The sequence below is a fragment of the Triturus cristatus genome, chromosome 2_1, assembly GCF_964204655.1.
Source record: "Triturus cristatus chromosome 2_1, aTriCri1.1, whole genome shotgun sequence".
In the NCBI taxonomy this organism is placed as follows: domain Eukaryota; kingdom Metazoa; phylum Chordata; class Amphibia; order Caudata; family Salamandridae; genus Triturus; species Triturus cristatus.
The window spans coordinates 245,664,454-245,683,675 of record NC_140581.1 but is presented as its reverse complement, the minus strand read 5'-3'; the positions used below and the strand labels follow the sequence as shown (position 1 = coordinate 245,683,675).

The 19,222-nt window shown below is 46.5% G+C and overlaps 1 protein-coding gene and 1 long non-coding RNA gene across 3 annotated transcripts in view; one reads left to right on the top strand and one right to left on the bottom strand.

The window, feature by feature from the left end:
* TARS1 (threonyl-tRNA synthetase 1) overlaps nucleotides 1-10,719 on the bottom strand; it is a 271,600-nt gene extending 260,881 nt beyond the window's left edge. Inside the window, exon 1 of the mRNA XM_085630784.1 lies at nucleotides 10,130-10,719. Within this exon, the coding sequence (XP_085486910.1) occupies nucleotides 10,130-10,180 (51 nt within the window). The 5' untranslated portion in view covers nucleotides 10,181-10,719. The remainder of the gene's footprint in view (nucleotides 1-10,129) is intronic.
* The window catches only part of LOC146864041 (uncharacterized), a 164,708-nt gene continuing 155,823 nt past the window's right edge, over nucleotides 10,338-19,222 (top strand). Inside the window, exon 1 of one of the 2 annotated variants that reach the window (XR_014970036.1) lies at nucleotides 10,338-10,457. This is a non-coding gene — a long non-coding RNA (uncharacterized LOC146864041). Of the gene's footprint in view, nucleotides 10,458-10,838; nucleotides 11,033-19,222 lie in introns of those variants that run through there. The other variant, XR_014970034.1, reaches the window with a different exon arrangement.

The window sequence follows — 19,222 nt, the reverse complement described above, 5'->3', positions numbered from 1 at the left end:
ACAGTATATGGAGAAGAACATTTGATACATAAATGAGCATAGCACGCGAATGCTGCGATTCAAAGGTGCACAGCAATCTAGTAGTCAATCAGGGGGCAGACAATAAGCAGTGGGGCCAGGGCCGTTTACGGCAAGAACTTAGTCATTAGGATTTTTTTTTACTTCCTTTTTGAAGGAAGCAGTAGAAGAAAGTTCCAAATCTTTGGGGCAGTGCCCGAGAAGGCTCTGTGATTCGGTCTCGTTTTGTGGCAGAACTATGGTTTCAGGAGCAATGAGCTTGCACTTCTTGACTGTCTGCAACCTTCAGATTGTACTACTTTCTCAGCCAGATAAATGCGAGTCTTGAGATGCAGGGCTTTGTGGGTCATGCAAGCTATTTTTAACTGTATTCTTGTTTCATATGACAGCCAGTTTAGGGATTTGAGGGCTGGGGAGATGGGATGGTTTCTTTTTGTACCCGTGATCAGTCTAGATGCGGCATTAATGGAGGCTTAGTGGGGCCAAGTTATATTTGCGAAGTCCACAGAGCGTGTAGCTACCATAGTCTACCTTAGGCAGTACCAGAGCTTGTACTCCTGTGGGAGTAATGGTTTCAGGTTCCTTAGTATGTTGATCTGGTGTTTAGCACCTGTGCTTACATTGCTAATATGATTCTGCATGTTCAAATGCTTATCTAGTGTGATTCCTAGGGATTTCGTAGAATCGATAATGTGGGCAGTGCAATTGAAGGCCGTAAGGTATTTCAGCCAGTGGTCGATCTTGGGGATGTGATTAGGCAGAGAAATGAGAAGGAATTCCGTTTTGGAGGTGTTGAGCATGAGGTGGTTATCAGGAATCCAGTTCTGAGTATTCATAAGGGTAGAGTTGAGTGAGCTGAAGACTTCAGGGGAGGTGATTTTTAGATAAAGTTGAGTGTCATCCGCATACATATGGAAGAGAATGTTCGTGTAGTTCAGAGCATTTGCCAACGTTTCAAGGAATAAACTGAAGAATATTGGTGATAGTGCAGACCCCATGTGGAATCCCCATAGAAACTGAGGAGGGTTGGAAAAGGGATTGATTCACCTTGACTTTTTATAATCTATTGTGGAGGAAGGAAGTAAACCATTGCAATACCAGTCCTGAAAAGCCCATCCTGTGTTCTAGGATGGATAAGAGATTGTCGTGGTTAATGTCAAAAGCCGAAGATAGTTCGAGGAGAATGAGGAGGCATGATTCGTTTTTGTCTAGCATTTTTAAAATGTCATCCATAATGTGAGTGAGAGCAGATTCCGTGCTGTGTCCTCTCCGAAATCCTGAATGATATTGGTCCGAAAGTTGGAAATGCTCCATGTGTGCACAAAGTTGCGTCTGCATGAATTTTTAAAGCAGTTTAGCCAGCGTGGGGACGGTGGAGATAGGCCGGAAGTTGCTGAGGTCAGAGCGGTCAGCGTTAGGTTTTTTCAGGATGGGGGGAGACCTCCGCAACTTTTAGGCAGTCAGAGATCGTGCCTTGTAACAGCGAGGAATTGACAATCTTGGGGAGGATGGTCTCCTTGAGATCTTTGAAGATGGGCGTTGGTAGCGGGTCCATGAAATGATTAGAAGGGTTGATCACCAGCAGGGTGTTGTAGATATCTCTTTCGCTGAGGGGAGTAATAGCGTTCCAAGAGGCGTTGATCTTGGTGCTAACTCTGGAGGGAATGAGCCGCTCACAGCGAGTTGGAGGTGCAGCTCTCCCGAGTGTTGGGAGAAGAGCCCTCTTTGCTTCAAGGTCAAGACTGATGCTTTTTGTTTCCTCAGTGAAGGAGGAAGCCAATTTGTTGCATGATAGAAGGCCGTCGCCAAGGTTAAAGCTGTTGGGTATCTTGCTCGATTTTTGTTTAACAATTTCAAACTGTTTCTTGGGGAGGTTTTTGGCTGGAGTTTGGGTCTGAAGAAGTCAGCCTTTGCATTCTTGATTTTTCAGTTGTAAGTGTTCCTGACAGATTTAAGGTGAATTAGATGTTCAGTGGAGGGTACTGATCTCCAGGATCTTTCTTTAGGTTGCAGCGTTCTGAGGTTAGGTTGTCGTTGAACCCGGGTTTGGAGATTTTGGACGAGGCACTTTTTTGTTATTGAGGGGCTATTTCGTACAGGATGCCAGAGATGGTGGAATTATAAAAATCCATGAGGACATGAACATCAGACATGTCCGATTGAGGAGTCAAGGCCTTTCTACAGCGTCCTGCTAGATCTCTGGAGTTTAACATACAATCACAAAAGACATGGGTTTTTGCATTCAAGATCTGCACATCCACGAATACAGTAAGAGACACATATGTACATGTATATTATGAATCGCATATAGAGGTGCTATCACGGTGTCAACAATACCCACCCATCAGGGTATAAACAACCATGGAACGAATCCCAAGGCAACATACACAGTCAAAATACACCTGAGCACACCCAAGGAGAGTCACTATAATCCAAAGGTTTTGGTCAAAACCTCAGCAACATGAATAGTAGTCAATTGTTAGAGTGTCCTTTTTTTCGCAATTGGATATAAAGAAGTTTGCCAATCAGGCCCTGTTGCAGATTATTTTATTCATCAAACAACAACGCAGAGCAGCAGCAGCCGACGCGCGTTTCGCCCACTAGGCTTTTTCAAGGCTAGTGAGTCATAACAACCTGGTTTACAGACACGCCGAGTTGCCACGCGTCTTCGATAGGACACTGCTGCCGCAATCAGGACTTATCAAGGTCCGATACTTGGTTCCCGGACCTGAAGGGGTACCTCAATCACAACACGTGATACGGCTCGATCGCTACGTGTCCCAGGCTGCCTTTTAAATACTCGACAAGAACATTAAAGTGGACACGGATTTAACAGGAATTAATCCAGAAAGTGACGGATATACAACGCACGACTTTAATCAACTTAGGGGACGTTGTTATGACTCACTAGCCTTGAAAAAGCCCAGTGGGCGAAACGCGCGTCGGCTGCTGCTGCTCTGCGTTGTTGTTTGATGAATAAAATAATCTGCAACAGGACCTGATTGGGAAACTTCTTTATATCGGATTGCGAAAAAAAGGACACTCTAACAATTGACTACTATTCATGTTGCTGAGGTTTTGACCAAAACCTTTGGATTATAGTGACTCTCCTTGGGTGTGCTCAGGTGTATTTTGACTGTGTAGATCTCTGGAGTTAATACTCCTAAGGTTCCTTTTCCATTGCATCGTCTCCTTGGGTTAGACCCTCTTCGGGGACACCTCCTTGTTAATTAGGAAGAAGACGCAGTAATGGTCGGACCAATCACAAGGGATAATGGAATCTATTGAGATGGGTTTTCCTTTGAAAATGATGAGGTCCAGAGTTTCACTTTTGTTATGAGTTGGACTCTCACAGTATTGTGTCAGGAAGGATTTTAGGCAGTTTACTCATTGATCGTTTGGGTTAAACCAGTGAAGGTTGAAATCTCCCAGGAAGATTTGGGAAACTAGGGTGTCATCATTGGAAGAGATGATTTCCATCAACTGTTTAATGGAGATTGGCTTGAGTGGGGTGATAAAATGTGTGTAATTTGCATGCAGGGCGGTGATTGCTTGAGCTGTTGATGCATAGGTACTCACTGGAGGTCAGAGCGGAGGAATCAGATTGTGAAACCGAGAGTGTATTTCGGTGTATGCAAACTAATCTGCTGCCCTGTTTTATAGGTCTGTCCAATCGAAATATGTCATGACTAGAAGGTCAAGGATAGGAGTGGACGAGCAGTTTAGCGAGGTTTCCGTGAGGATAATAATATTAAGCTCATTGTTTAGAATGAGGTCAAAGATATCGGATGCGTGTTAACTCGCTGATCTGCAGTTGAATAGTGCGCATTCCAACTGGAGAGGAGTGTGGCCAGTCGGAGTCTGAATGATATTCACTCGCTTGAGGTTGTCATTGTTTATAGCTCTGAGGTTGTGGTGTAGTGAGGATACGGGATTCACTTCGGACATTGCTAAGTTAGCATATGTTAGTACACGCTTGGCTGCCATGTTGCCGCTTTTGCACACGTTTCTACATGACTTTGTTTTCGCAAAACCAGTGCTTGTGCTTGTCCACATCAGAACCGTCTACCTTTCACGTTTCTTGCTGTACTCTTTGGGTCTCATCTGCACATCGTGTTCAAGGTCGAAAAACAATGTCTCTCGTTAATCTACTTTGGTCAGTCCCACGCATGTTAGACATAATACACACACAGCTGTACTACTGAAAATCGAGTGCTTTTAATAAGGCATTGCATACATGTTAGGCACTTCAAGAATAAGTTTCCAGAGAAAAGAGATGTAAACTTTTGCATCTAAACCTAGAGGTATAGGGTCCCCCCTGACAAAGCCCAGAGGTCTTCTATTTCTGTAATAAACCAGTTCTTAGCATGGGGAGGGTGGCAAGGCACCGTAGTCCTTTTCCCACTATCTTTATAGAATGATATCCCTGTTTATTTTCTATGGAATTGTAACAATGCTTACTATCTTGTGTTTATGCATTTTGCTGCTAGTATTGGCTCGTATACTGCGTTATAGTGCACGTTAGTTAAAATAAACATTGTAAGCTATATTGTGTCTCTGATTATTCACGTTGTGGAAAAGTATGAGTGAGTGAGGGAAAGAGTGTTCTTGCTCCTTCGATTCCTGGGAGGATCTGAGTTACATGTTCTAGGCTGTCTAATCATTGGTAGCTTTGCTGTAGTACGGAGAACGAATGAGACACTATAGCTAGTCGGATTGGGGTTCCGGGCACTAAGGTGGGTTTTTGGTACACCACTACACACTGAGGTCCTGGTTTCCTGCGCATAGTTCTGTATATGTGCAGAATCCCTGCAACAGTGGGAGGGTTCCCTGTTCGGGTTGGCATGGATGGCTTGGATTAAACCCAGAGGGGCCTTGCATGAGACTAAAGGGGTCTTGTCAGTATTTAATGGGAGGGCATAAGAGAGGAGAAGAACATCAATATCACTGGTCGATAGCTCCGTCTTCATTCTTTTCGGGCGGGAGGGGGCATTAGGGAGCTGTGAAGTTTTCGAGGTAAGGTGAGTGGAACGCATTTTCTGGGACAGGGACTGCCCCTGTGGGGGATCAAGGGCAGGTTCCATAGTGCGCATAACGTTCTGAGCAGGAAGAGATGATCGATAGAGAGGGCTTTCAGTTGATAAAATGTATCCGTGAGTAGGCGCAGGTGGAGAGAGATCTCATGAAGGCGGGCAGCCAGGTCTGAGTGTTGGGTAAAGGAGAATAGTTGTGTGGAAAGTTGCAGCAGAGAGGTGGTGTCTTGAGGGAAGTCTGGTGAGTCAAAGGCAGCACTGAAGAGGTCAGGGGAGCACGTGAATCAATGATGTCTTGTGTTTTCGCGTGGAGAGAGGATACGGGGTAGTGTGACATAGGTGTAGTGGATAGGCGGTTGGTGAGGGGAGGTGGGATGGATAGGGTTGGCTAGAATCCGTGGAGGCGAGAGTCTAGACTCCGATGGAGATGTTGGCATGTTAGGCGAGATCGTGCAAGGGAGTTCAACAGGAGATAGGGCGGAGGAGTGTGAGAGGATAACCTGCCATGGGAATTGTGGTGAAACCGCTTAGAGATCAGGGAAGAAAATAGCAATATAAAACCACTAGCCATCGGAGTCTGTGGACGAGTGGAACGTGAGGGGTCTAGCGAAACTAACACAGGGGATTGAGTGGATCTGAGATCCCTTAAGTGGTGAAGAGGGTTATGAGGGTTTGAGGACATCCCTTGTGTAGTGGTGGGAGTGAGGGTCATGTGTGTAATAGGATGGCTAAGGCAGGGATGAATGGACTTGGAGATCACCGCTTTTTTGAGGGTAAGGAAGATATTATCCATCTTAGCTAAATAGTCATTGGAGGCTTGAATTAGGATAATACCATTGCTGTAGAGGGTGATGGTGGCATTCGCATTGAAGACGGGCGAGGTTGATAGTTTGAGGCCATGTGGTGTTTTCCTGGTACCCGATCTACGAAGCATGGAATAGAAGACCAACCTCTAACATGCCCATTTTCTGGAGTAGAAGATGAGGTCATTCGATAGTTTACCCTTTTTGACACAAAAGTAAGCTTCTGAGATTAATGTTTCGAGTCGGGATTTGAGTAATAGGTGTTTGTGTTTTTTAGCTGCATTTCTGGAGAGGTTAGGTGGGTAAATCACAGTGAAGGAGTTGGGCCTGCTGGGATAAGGCTAATATCCATTATGAGAGAGGCCATGTGAATCCTTGAGAGGGAGGGAGGGAGCGAATGTACATCCTAGAGTTTTTTTTTTAAAATAAGGATTAGACCAGTTAGCAATTGACCTAGTTACCAAACTTAACAGCTGGTGGTACTACGTAAGGGGTCAGATCAAATCAATCATCCTGGAAAAGCAGAGACAGAGCCCCTTACAATATGGACGATCCTTGGGAAGAACCAGATGGTAAGACCTACAAGTTTTACTTATAGATGTGTTAGATTGCACATAGAATAGAGACAGATCCCCTTTATAATATGGTTGATCCATGGGATGGGCCAGATGATAACAAGTTTTCCTCATCGAAGTTTTGGATTGCACATAGAATAGTCCTACCTTCCTTTTAATGCCCATGAGAGATGTTCCAAGTCCTCTTTTGATTTATATGTCAGACTGTGCCGATCCTCCTGTGATTATTACCAATGAGCTGGGAATGGTCGCCATCTTGATTCTGAGCTTATCGAAAACAAATGGAAAGGTAAAATGGACTCTAGGCCACAACTGACTTGCAGCGCCGAAATCGATCTGACCGGAGCCAGGCCCTCCCAGTCGGGTTTATTCTGTCATGAACCGCACTTTCATGCCGAGCCCTTACGTGAAGCGCCAAGGCACCGGACCCACTGCGCTATGTCTGAGGATGTCGCCTCTCAGAGTTTATTGCACTGAATCTTCCGAACACGAAGACTCCACGTCCAACCGGGCGGCCTCCTGATCGACTGACGAGGGCAGGGCGAGTCTGGCAAACATTAGAGCATGTGAATGCCCCGCAAGGAGTGAGAAATATAAATTGAAAACCGCAAATATTTATGGAGAAGCTATATGCTCTTAACACAGCCATGTACTTTCGAAGCTAACTAAGTTGCAATCAGTAATAATATACGGGGTTTAAGGCAATTATTTTTGAAACATTGAAAACTGTGGCATTGTGCATGAGATTTTAAATCTGCGTGGGCTTTTGGTTGCATGTCCACTTTACAAAAACAACACATGAATATATCCACAAAGAAATTTGAAAACGCTGAAGTGAATTTTACTTTTCATAAGACACATGTATGATTTCCATATATCAATGTTTAAGTTGGCTTAGAAATATCGGCTGTTAATGTTTCTTTCCTGCATTTGCACCTCTTTAAGCCATGTTTTTAAGGGTGAATGGTAGGCAGTTAGGTGATCAATAGATAACCTCTTGCCAGGCCATTGTTAGTGATCGAGGCTACCATGCTATGGCCCCATTAAAAGCCTATGTGGTGCCTTAAACCTCTAAAATTTGAAAAACAAGTTAGAGAGACATAAGCGACAAACACCTCTCAATCTGGCTAAGCAGGTAGAAATACCCCATCTAAAATATGTATGGGGATCCATACACTTGCATCCACCCAACTTGTGCTTTGCCCCATGGCAGTATTAGTGTGCTTTAAAAATGTATTATGCCTGATCATGGACAAAGGAGATATTGCAGCGCTCATACTACTCGACCTATCACCCACATTTAACTCTGTCTCTCACTGCACCTTCATCCAAAGCCTCCATGAAATCTGCATATGAGAAGCCACCCCCCGATGAATCTGCTCCTTCCTCACGGGGCACACCAGATCGGTCAGCCTTGCAGCATACATCTCTGCTCCCACTGACCTGAGCTGCGAAATACCCCCAAGGATCCTCAAAAAGCCCCACGCTGTTCAACGTTTACACAGACTGCTCACCAACATGGTCTACCCACATGGAATCAGCATCATCTCATACACGACACCGCCCAAATCATTATCTCCCTCTCAGATGACAACACCCCCAAAAAGGGATGACGTTCACTGCATGCATGTTTGAATTCACTCAAACTCCCACCCCGCACTCACAATACCACTCGCGTAACAGACCTCCCTCGCTACCAGTTCATAACCACACAAATTTCAAGCTCCTCATGCACACATATGACGGAGCATGATTTTTTTAAATAAAACCTGCTCAATGAAATTTACCCAGTTCAAGACTATTAATAAAACGTGTGGTTTTTACTAATATTTAATAAGAGAGTGTACAACACGTAAAATGTGTACAAGGCAGGAAAGTTGATTTTCTTAGTTGAACATGATGAGAATAATGCTAACTGAATGTTATTAGTTTAGGCCTTTAGAAATTATTATCTGTTTTGTTAAAATATAGTAGGCCTCAAGAATTGCTAGGGGATGTGCTTTCCGTGCTCCTGACCTTCAATAGAGACATATGCTTCCTCCAAAGTATAGATGTTTAGCCTGTTTCTAAAAGTCTTTAAAGTTCTTTCCTGCCTAGGCGAGGGTTGTAGACCGCATGAATGTAACTATTGCTAGATTTAGAATACAAATGTATCTAGGTTCTTCCTTCTTTCTCTCTTGGAAGTTGTACAATTTTTAGACAAAGAATGTTAAGAAATAATAGTAAAGTCACTGTCAGAAGGTGGTCGGACCATCGTGAATAACCAATGGAGAGGCTTGCTGATTAGAGAGAAGGCAACATTTTAGTTGAAGAAAGGAAGTAGCGTACTATAAAGATTCCTGTGGAAAAATACTCCTCAGATCGTTCACATGAATGGTGACCTGTCCTGCGTTCGTGTTGCTGCATGCCGTGCGGATTCCTGATTCTCTGGTTGACAGATCTTGCTGTTTCTAAAAGACTTTGCAAATCCTCCGCTGGTGGAGCTGCCCTTGCTATACCCTAACGGCCGTGGGGTTAGCCCTTCTGACTAATTGCACACTGTGCATTAGTAATTCAACTTGTGAGCTATTGTTTCACTGATGTTTTTCTCTCTTTCTCTCTCCTCTATACCTGATATTCTGATTTTATTGAATGATGTGTGATGAATATTGTGAACCTATACTGTATTCTATTAACCGATTTAAGACATTCTAATTGTATTTGTGATTGACCATTCATATTATGAAATAACAAGACAAACTAATAGAAAAGAATAGTGTTTGTCTTAATCATGGAGTTATTGAATTATTTAGAAATGTCTACAATGACAAATGTTTAGCTTATTTCTTCAATGTAGGTCCTCGTGGAGAAATAACATTCTGTCTTTCATTATTTAGTCTCTTTTAGCTCTACCAAAGTTTCATCGGGGGACCTTTGATATTGCTAACTGTGTAATAATGACTTATGGGCCAGTCATTAGAGTTACGCTTCTGATTATGGTATAGTGGTTGGTGTGGATAGATAAACTGACAAAAATTCCCCAACGCTTCTGCTGCATCACATACAAAACCTTTCACAATCTAGGCCTCACCTACCAGAAGGGTTGCATCAAAATCCAAACTACGCTCGCTGGGCATCCTACTCGGCCATGCGCCTGAAGAATCAGAGCCAATAGGCGCACTTTATTGTACCAGGCTCCCAAAGTCTGGAACGACCCCTCCCCCGCACATCGAAGTGACTAGCTTAGTCTTTAAATTCCGCAAGAATATGAAAACCTGGCTATTCCAAAAGGTCCCAGACATGGCCACAACATCCTTCGTTAGACACCAGGATACCCTCCCAGGGGAGATGATCATGCCCCCCATACAAACACATATAATATAACGTGATGTTTCATATAATAAGTATGCCTTGACATTTTGGAAGATCAACCGTTGCCTCCTGAATAAGGGTGATCCAATTAAAGAGAATAAGGACAAAATATTTTGAAGAATGATGGAAGTCTGCAAATTGAGCGACCTTTTCGAAGTCTATGGAGACATGTTGCTTAGAAGGATGCATACCATTAAAACAGGTGAAGCGCAGACAACACGACTGTTGAATGATATGCGCGGGCCTGCCCACCCCGTAGTGTATTGATAACGAGGGAATGCAGCTAAACTTCTACACGTTCTGTGCTGACGTATACAAGCAAAAAAAAACACCCAAAAAATCAACGTACCTGGTCGTTCACGCTCATTTTGCTAAGCTGCTGAATTGCGCTGTCGGTCATGGGGATGGTCCACGGGAAGGTGGAGGAAAGCACTGTGGACCACCGTGATATTGGGGCTGCTTGTTCCTGCTTCACTCAGCACGCGTGTGCGGAACCTGCTTCCTGCTCCTTGCCTGCCAGCTGATGCAACCGGCAGCAAACCAACCCCGACGAAAAGCGAAACGAACGTCAGACAGCCGAGTGAGCCAATAGTAGGAGAGACGTGGCTGTGTCAACGCGCGCTATCCGGCGTTGCAGACACTGCTCAGCGCCGTCTTTGCTTCTACTCTTCACTATGGTAACTGAAATCCTTCATTGCATTTTACACAAGCAAGCGCATGTTGTAATAGAAATGATCGGTGCTTCTATTAATACGTATATATATCTGTTCTTTCAAATGATTTACTGTGTAGTTGCCTAGACCACGTCTTTCTAAGGCATCAAGCAGTGTTTTCTTTTTAGTATAACGGTATTTTGGTGCTGTTTATGTAGTACCGCGACTTGTTCCTCCACGGTATTCTTTATCAGTAGGAAACGGTTAACTTTAAATAGCTTCTCTTGTCGCCCGTTTAACAGGGGCGTACCAATAGCGTCACCGATAATCTCAGACTGGATTGGCTCCTTGGCAGGGGGTGGCATAAACTGTAACCAATGCGGCTGCAAAACTGTTTATAGGAGTGGGTTTGCGAGTGCTCGCTCGCGTAAATGCCCAGAAGAATTGGGTGACGGTGGGGTCGTCGCGTCAGGTAACAGAGTTGGGTAGTGCAGAGCCGTTAACTGTCACGCTCGCACTCACATTTCAACGTTCTATAGCACATACCATTGTTTATGCAACAAAGCAACGAGTGAATCCAGAGAAAAGGGGGCAAAACCGTAAGTATCAACAATTTAATAACTGGAAACGAAACGTGCTAAAATGTATGAATACGTGTTAAGAAATGGGGTCCACGAAGTTGTTTAATCCAATAAGTTTATTGGAGCAAAAGACACCGGCAGAGCACACCACCATCAGTCCTTCTCCCTGGCCAACCGTAGACAAGAATCCCGGTTACCAGGACCAACGACTGAAAGATGGAATGTAGTTTCCAAAGGTAAACATTCCTCGTGCTCTGCACGAGATACAGGATTACACATAAACAACTTAAAGGAACACAACACATCTTCCTCCTTAATCAAAATAACAAAAAAATAAGATACAATGCAAGTAATGATAAATTAAACTATACAAAAAAACACAAATTTCTCAATATCAATTAGATTGATCATCGCATATAAAATCATCTAACCATTTAGGTTTATTACATGTGCGAGCAGAACGTTCACCAACAACATCAGTACAGTCTTCAGTGGTAACTGCATCAGAACATTCATCAGCATCACCAATAAAATTCTTAGTGGTGATAGCTGTCGGACTGTTGCTTTCATCAGCAATTATAGTTAGATCATTCAAAACATCTGTTGCCTTGTCAGCTTCATCATGTACACAGGTAGTGTCTGCTGAAATGCCATCCCCGGTTATCGTGCCATGGGCCCCTGGACTAACACTAGTATCAACCATGCTGACCGCCGCAAAAGAAGTTTTAACAGCAGGGGAGACACCAGTGCCATCAACAGGGCACTCTACAGCAACCCGACCATCAAGAGTGGCATCCTCCAGAACACAGGGATAAGAAATATTGGTACTGCTAGATTCATTGTCAATAAGGTCATCATCAATAAAAAAAATATTGAGACGCTTTTCTTGACAAGGCTGGATCCTCAGTACTTTTGTACAATTGAATTTCACTTTTAAGGACTGCAATACGCTTTAAATTCCATACCTTCCCATCATGCAATTGCACAGCAATGTGAACATTCCTTGTGCTCTGCGCGAGGTACAGGATTACACATAAACAACTTAAAGGAACACAACAATACGGCACATCCCTTTTTTCTAACAACAAAAGATTAGTAATATTGTACAACTCTCCAGGAAGGAATGAAAAATTTCCTAGCTAACGTAACAGAAAGGTTCAATTCTATTAAGGACTCAGAGGCGAGGATTATGCCTTCTATTCCTCACTTTATTACACAGCAGCGAAAAGTGAAACAAAAGACTGCATTTCCGATCAAACCCTGGGAAACTGTAGTCAAACAAAGTAACCAATAGGCATTGTCCACCAATAGGGGTCCTCCAGCACCCAGATAGTCTGCCCTCACTGGTCCTTCCTCCTCTTTCTGAGCGCGAAGTCATCCAGCCGAACTCTTCAGCTATCTTGTTTGGTGGAGTCAGACTCTACGGAGGAAAAAGGAACCATCAATCCGAGAAGAGAAACAGATGTCAACAGAATACAAGCGTGATACTGCAGAGAACAAAGCAGATAATTAAGCAAATCCCAAACCCCCAAAATATGTTACTTACTGAAATACGGGGCGGGAATCCAGACATGATCCGTAGGGCGGGATAATCCTCGCCTCCGAGTCCTTAATAGAATTAAAACTTTCCGTTACGTTAGCTAGGAAATTTTTCATTCTATGCCAGGACTCCGTCTGCAAGACACCAGACAGAGTAACATAGCCAACTTGGCTGACAGCTCCTTCCTGGACAGAAACCTGTTGGGCTGCCAGGAAAGGAACAAATTGAGGACCTGATTGACGTCCCATAAGGCAGAGTAACGGGGTTCCGGAGGTAACGAAAGCCAAATGCCCCTGAGGAGCCTACAAACTAAGGGATGCTCGCCAACCGGAGAATTGTTCACAGGCACATGACCAGCCGAGATAGCAGAATGAAAGGTGTTAACCGATCGGTAAGCAAGACCCTCAGACGCTAAATGGGCCAAAAAATTCAGGATTTGAACTAAATCCGTGTCCACGGGATCGCAACCCCGTCGCAGACACCAACGGGACCATCTGCCCCAAGCGGATTTGTAACGCTTGACAGTACTGTTTGCCCATGCCTTAGCCATGAGGTCCCCAGCTGCTGCCGAAAGGCCCCGGACTTCCCATCGTCTCCGCTAATCCGCCACGCGTCAAGTCGTAACAAGTTCTTCAGGACCAGAGGATGAGGGACCCCGTCGGGACTGAAGAGAAGATGAGGGAACAGGGGGAGTAGGATTGGAGAATCCCAGGAAAGTTCCAGAAGAACTGGAAACCAAACTTGAGATCTCCACAAAGGAGAAAGGACTACCAGCTCTGCTCCCTGGCGCCGGACCTGAGCCGTTACCCGAGCCAGCATAGCAAAGGGGGGAAACTCATACCCGTATTCCAGGCTCCAATCCTGGAAAAAGGCGTCCGTGGACACCGCTAGAGGGTCTGGCCTCAAACTGAAATAACGAGGCAACTGATGGTCGAGCCTCGAGGCAAACAGGTCGATCGACAGCGGACCCCAAAGTTCGTCCAATCGGCGAAACACTCCAGAGTCTATCTTCCAAAGGCTGGAATCCTTGAAGTTCCGGGAGTGAAAGTCCGCCACCAAATTCTCCCGACCCGGAAGATACTCCGCTGTCACCGAGACATGATGCTCCAGGCAGTACTGCCAAAAGCTGGCTGCCAAGTCGGAGAGGGCCTTGGATCTGGTACCTCCCAGATGATTAATATAGCGGACCGCTGAGATATTGTCCATTTTGAGAAGGACAGAAGACTAAATGCGATCTCTGGTCCAACAACGCACAGCGAATGAGCCTGCTAGGAGCTCCAAGCAGTTGATGTGTAAACTGCGTTCTTCTTGAGACCACAAACCCCCTGTGGAAAAGTCGCCGCACCTGGCACCCGAGCCCTGCTTTCTGGCGTCTGATTCGATAACTAAGTCTGGAGCGGAACCAAAAATGGCGCGTCCGTTCCAAGCCTCCATGTGTTGCAACCACCAATGAATCTCGCCCCTGGCCTCCCCGGACAAGACGACTTTGTGTGAGTAAGGGAGCCCTCTGCGGAGGTAAGACGCCTTCAGGCGCTGGAGCGCACGGTAATGTAGGGGCTTCGGGAAAATTGCCTGTATAGAGGTGGAAAGCAAGCCCACCACTCGTGCCAGGTCCCGAAGGGACACCTGAGCTCTGGTAAGGGTGCGACGCAGCTCGTGGCGGATCTTCGCAATTTTTCGAGTGGGAAGGCTGAGAGAAGAAGACTTTGAGTCGATCACGAACCCGAGAAACGTCAGAGACTGTGAAGGAGAAAGCATGGACTTTGTCTCGTTGATTACAAACCCCAATCCTTTCAAGAGATTCACCGCTACCTGAAGATGTCGAAGAAGGCGACGCGGGCAGGCATCCATGATCAGGATGTCGTCGAGGTAGACAATCATGCGAATACCCCGAGCTCTTAACCACTCCACCACAGGGTGGAGGACCTTGGTAAAGCACCAAGGGGCCGATGAGAGGCCGAACGGGAGGGAAGCGAACTCGAAAACCTGATCGCGCCAAAGGAACTGCAGGAAACGGCGATGGGGGGGAAAGATCGGGATCACCAGATAGGCGTCCTTCAAGTCGAGGCGGACCATCTAATCGTTTGGGCGCAGCATGTCGCGAAGAAGATGGATACCCTCCATCTTGAAGTGGCGGTATACCAGCCACTCGTTGAAACTGCTCAGGTTGATTACCGGGCGCTTGCCGCCATCTGTTTTGTCGACAAGAAAAATATTGCTTAAGAAACCCCGCGGGTGAAGATCTGCGGGAACGATCGCCCCTTTGGATAGCAGAGCGGAAACTTCCTCGTCTACCAGAGCGGAGTTGTGGTAGGAGAATTGAAGGGGATGCGGCTTGGTGCGTTGGGCAGGAGTCCCCTGATACTCTATGTGAAAACCCTGAATGGTTTGAAGAACCCATGGATCCCCCATGACAGAAGTCCAGGCCTGGAAAAAATTCCCCTGACGCCCCCCAATTTTTAGAAGGGAAGAAGGGAGTAAACTCACCGTTGGAAGAGGTAGCTGCTCCTCGGTAGCCTCGGCCCTTGCCTCGTTTGCCTCTCGTGGGGTAGAAGTTGCCGAAACGGCTTTGATCCTGGTATTGTCCTTTAGCGGGACCTTGCCCACGTGGCTGGTTGTTGGAACCACGGCCGGTCGAGCGGCCCCTGCCTCGACCGGCCCCACGGAAAACCCGAGGGAAAACCTTACGAATGGTCGACTGGGCCCTATCCAGGGAAGTAAAGGTGTTAACAAACTTCCCCAATTCTTTCACGAAGGGATCCCCAAACAGGCCCCCTTGGGCCACAGCACCAGCTTCAGTATCCGCGAGGTCCCCCAGTTTAGGGTCCACCTTAATCAAAAGAGAGCGCCATCGTTCGGTAGAAATTGCGCAATTCGCGTTGCCTAGGAACACAATGGCTCTCTGGGCCCAGCCTGACAAGGACTCCGGGGAAATGAGGGAACCAGATGTTTTCGCCTCCTCTGCCATGTCAAGAATCTTAGTTAACGGGCCCAGGACATCCAGGAGTTTGTCCTGGCAAGACCGCCAGGACCTATCGATCCCCTTCTTGGGATCGCGCATGAATTTTTGTAAGAAAGTCGCCATGCGGGAGTCAATCTCAGGTGTCAATGCGACTTTGCCCTCCAAGGAGGGGCGAGGGCACTCCGCCCGCAAACAACTACGGGCCTCCTTCTCAAGGGGTCTCCGAATGCGCATTGCCACGTACTCAGCCACCTTATCCGCTGGGGCCCAGTCAGAGGAGCGAGGGTGCACAATGTCATCAGGATCGAACATATCCGAGATGGCCGGGAGACCAGATGGGTCATGAGGGTTGGAAGGATCTAATCCGGGATCGGTCGAACCCGAGGGCTGGGGAACCGGCGGGGATTGCACCTGTGGTAGAAGTGGTTGCGATGCCAGGAAAGCCTGTTTAAACCGATCGAAGGCGGAAGAGTCCATCCCTGCTTCGCGTAAGTGCTTAGCTGGTGGGGGAGAAATCCCCAAGGGCGCGGGGGGGGGGGGGGGGAATTGCAGGAGGTGGGGAACCCACCGGAAGATTCGCAAAGCGCGCTAGCGCCTGATCAATGTGCTGGGTAAGGCAATCCTCTAAGGGTGCCATAGCTTCCCCCACAGTGCGGTATATAGAGGTGTCCACCGTCTCATAAAACTCCTCATCCCACTGGAGGTTGGTCAGGGCATCATCCCCTCCATGGGAATCATCATCGTACTCTAATTCCATGATGATGACTAGGATACACAACGTAGAAGGTAAGTATCTAGAAGGTCTGGGTCTCAGACACCAATGAATTTCTCCACAGAATATATAAGGCTGGGAGACATCCAGCAGATGGGCGAGGTAACTCGCAATTATCAAAAAAACAGCGGGGGTGGAGGCCCCTGGCACCCAAGTCTGGTTATGCAAAGAGGTACAGTAAGTCCTATGGACAATACTGGCCTGGGCAGGTGCCTTAAAACGTGTAACACGCAGTGTAGTACAGACCCAACCGGGCGTGCATGAAATAGGACAGAATACAGACTCCACACGCTGATATTGCAGAGTGGAGCGTAAGCGCTGTACAACGAGCGGAAGTCTATGGAAATGCTGAGAGAGACTACACGCTCACGTAACGCCTCAGGCCAGAGTCCCCCTACGGCGCGTCGCACAGACCCTTCAGGGTTTAAAATGCGCGCGCCGCTGTTACACCCACCGCGCCCCCTGACGGGCGGAGTATCAAGGGACACCAGACAGGCCGCGTAGGTGGTCGGCTCCCGTGGCCCAAACACCGGGCGGGCACCCGCCCGCAAGTATGACAGGACGGAAACCGGCACGGGGACGACCCGCACAGCGCGCGATGATGGAAACTACGTCAACAATAACAATCACTTCAGCAAAACTACGTCAGCAGTACAAATCACTTCCACAGGTACCGTCATACTTATCAAATACCAAAACACGTAATGTGGCAAAGCAAGTACAAGCACATCGTTATCACGTCATGACAGAAATACATAAGCAAACAAGAAAACACTTAGCTCGGCTGCTGAGCAGCGAAGAAAGAGGAGGAAGGACCAGTGAGGGCAGACTATCTGGGTGCTGGAGGACCCCTATTGGTGGACTATGGACAATGCCTATTGGTTACTTTGTTTGACTACAGTTTCCCAGGGTTTGATGGGAAATGTAGTCTTTTGTTTCACTTTTGGCTGCTGTGTAATAAAGTGAGGAATAGAAGGCATAATCCTCGCCTCCAGTCCTGACATAGAATTCTCACAGGAGAATAATATTTCATTGGGTCAGCCACAAAATTAGGTGTTCTTTCAGCTATTCCTCTTTCATTTGAGTCAGGCCTTCGTACTGTTGGCTGCATTTTCCACTACACATGGTTAGGTACTTTTAGAACTTGGCACAGGCAGACTATTGCTAGAGTTCCCTTCTAAATTCTCCAAAGAGGATGAATTTGACACACTGGAACATTTAGACACCCTTTTAAAGATCCACAATTTACCATCCTTGTTGATTACACTGCCTTTATTCACTTTGACGAGTCTATAAAACTTGCCATAACCTTTTTGAATCCGTATAGGAATGCAGATGTTAACCACTATATTTAATTTGGGATTCCCAACTTTGTGGCATCTATCATAGCAGAGTTTTGATCTTTATTGGTGATTTTGCATTTTCTTTGAGACTTACTCCGAATCCTTCCTCTCCATCGCAGGATATATGGACTTGAGCCACTAGTGTCATATAGAAGAAATGGGTTCCCTTCCCTTCAAAAAGAAAATTCCCTGTGACTGTGTATTGAGGTGTTCCGTTCACCCATATATTTTTCCTTATGGTTTCTAAAATAAGTGCTGAATGTATTCTTTCAGGCATCCATTAAAACGCTGAACCGGACCATTGCTTTGAGTATTATATAGGACTGTGGAAGAATGTTTAATTTTAAGTGTGTTTAGAAAATCTAGCAGAAAACTCCGTCCATCATTCCCTTTGGTTTTGCTTTGTTTGCCATAAGTTGGCAGGGTATGCTCAGACGTGAGTCCCTTGCTCACTTTGCCACTGGATTCAAGCAAGCCTGGCTGAAGACGGCTGAAATGCCAGAAACCGGTCCTAGGAAGCTTGTTTCTGGTCCAGGGAAGAGTTGGCTTGGTAGTTCGGGCTGGACTGTTCCCATGAGGCACAGGGTCAGACTGATTTGTATATGGCCAGGTCTGAACTGGGGTGGCAGAGTGGGCTAAAGAACGGTGATAGATTGAACCCAGATCAGTTGACTGGGGGTGAGTGCTTGCAATGTTCAACACTCCGTCCATCATTCCCTTTGGTTTTGCTTTGTTTGCCATAAGTTGGCAGGGTATGCTCAGACGTGAGTTCCTTGCTCACTTTGCCACTGGATTCAAGCAAGCCTGGCTGAAATGCCAGAAACCGGTCCTAGGAAGCTTGTTTCCGGTCCAGGGAAGACATGGCTTAGCAGTTCGGGCTGGACTGTTCCCATGAGGCACAGGGTCAGACTGATTTGCATATGGCCATGTCTGAACTGGGGTGGCAGAGTGGGCTAAAGAACGGTGATGGATTAAACCCAGATCAGTTGACTGGGTGTGAGTTTTTGATTGGTTCTGATGCTCCGTCCATCACCACCCCCTTTTGTACCGCTTTGTTCGCCATAAGTTGGTAGGGTATGCTCAGACGTGAGTTCCTTGCTCACTTTGCCACTGGATTCAAGCAAGCTGGCTGAAGACGGCTGAAATGCCAGAAACCGGTCCTAAGAAGCTTGTTTCCAGTCCAGGGAAGGCATGGCTTGGCAGTTCGGGCTGGACTGTTCCCATGAGGCACAGGGTCAGACTGATTTGCATATGGCCATGTCTGAACTGGGGTGGCAGAGTGGGCTAAAGAACGGTGATGGATCAAACCCAGATCTGTTGACTGGGTGTGAGTTTTTTTATTGGTTCTGATGCTCCGTCCATCACCACCCCCTTTTGTACCGCTTTGTTCGCCATAAGTTGGCAGGGTATGCTCAGACGTGAGTCCCTTGCTCACTTTGCCACTGGATTCAAGCAAGCCTGGCTGAAGACGGCTGAAATGCCAGAAACCGGTCCAAGGAAGCTTGTTTCCGGTCCAGAGAAGGCATGGCTTGGCAGTTCGGGCTGGACTGTTCCCATGAGGCACAGGGTCAGACTGATTTGCATATGGCCA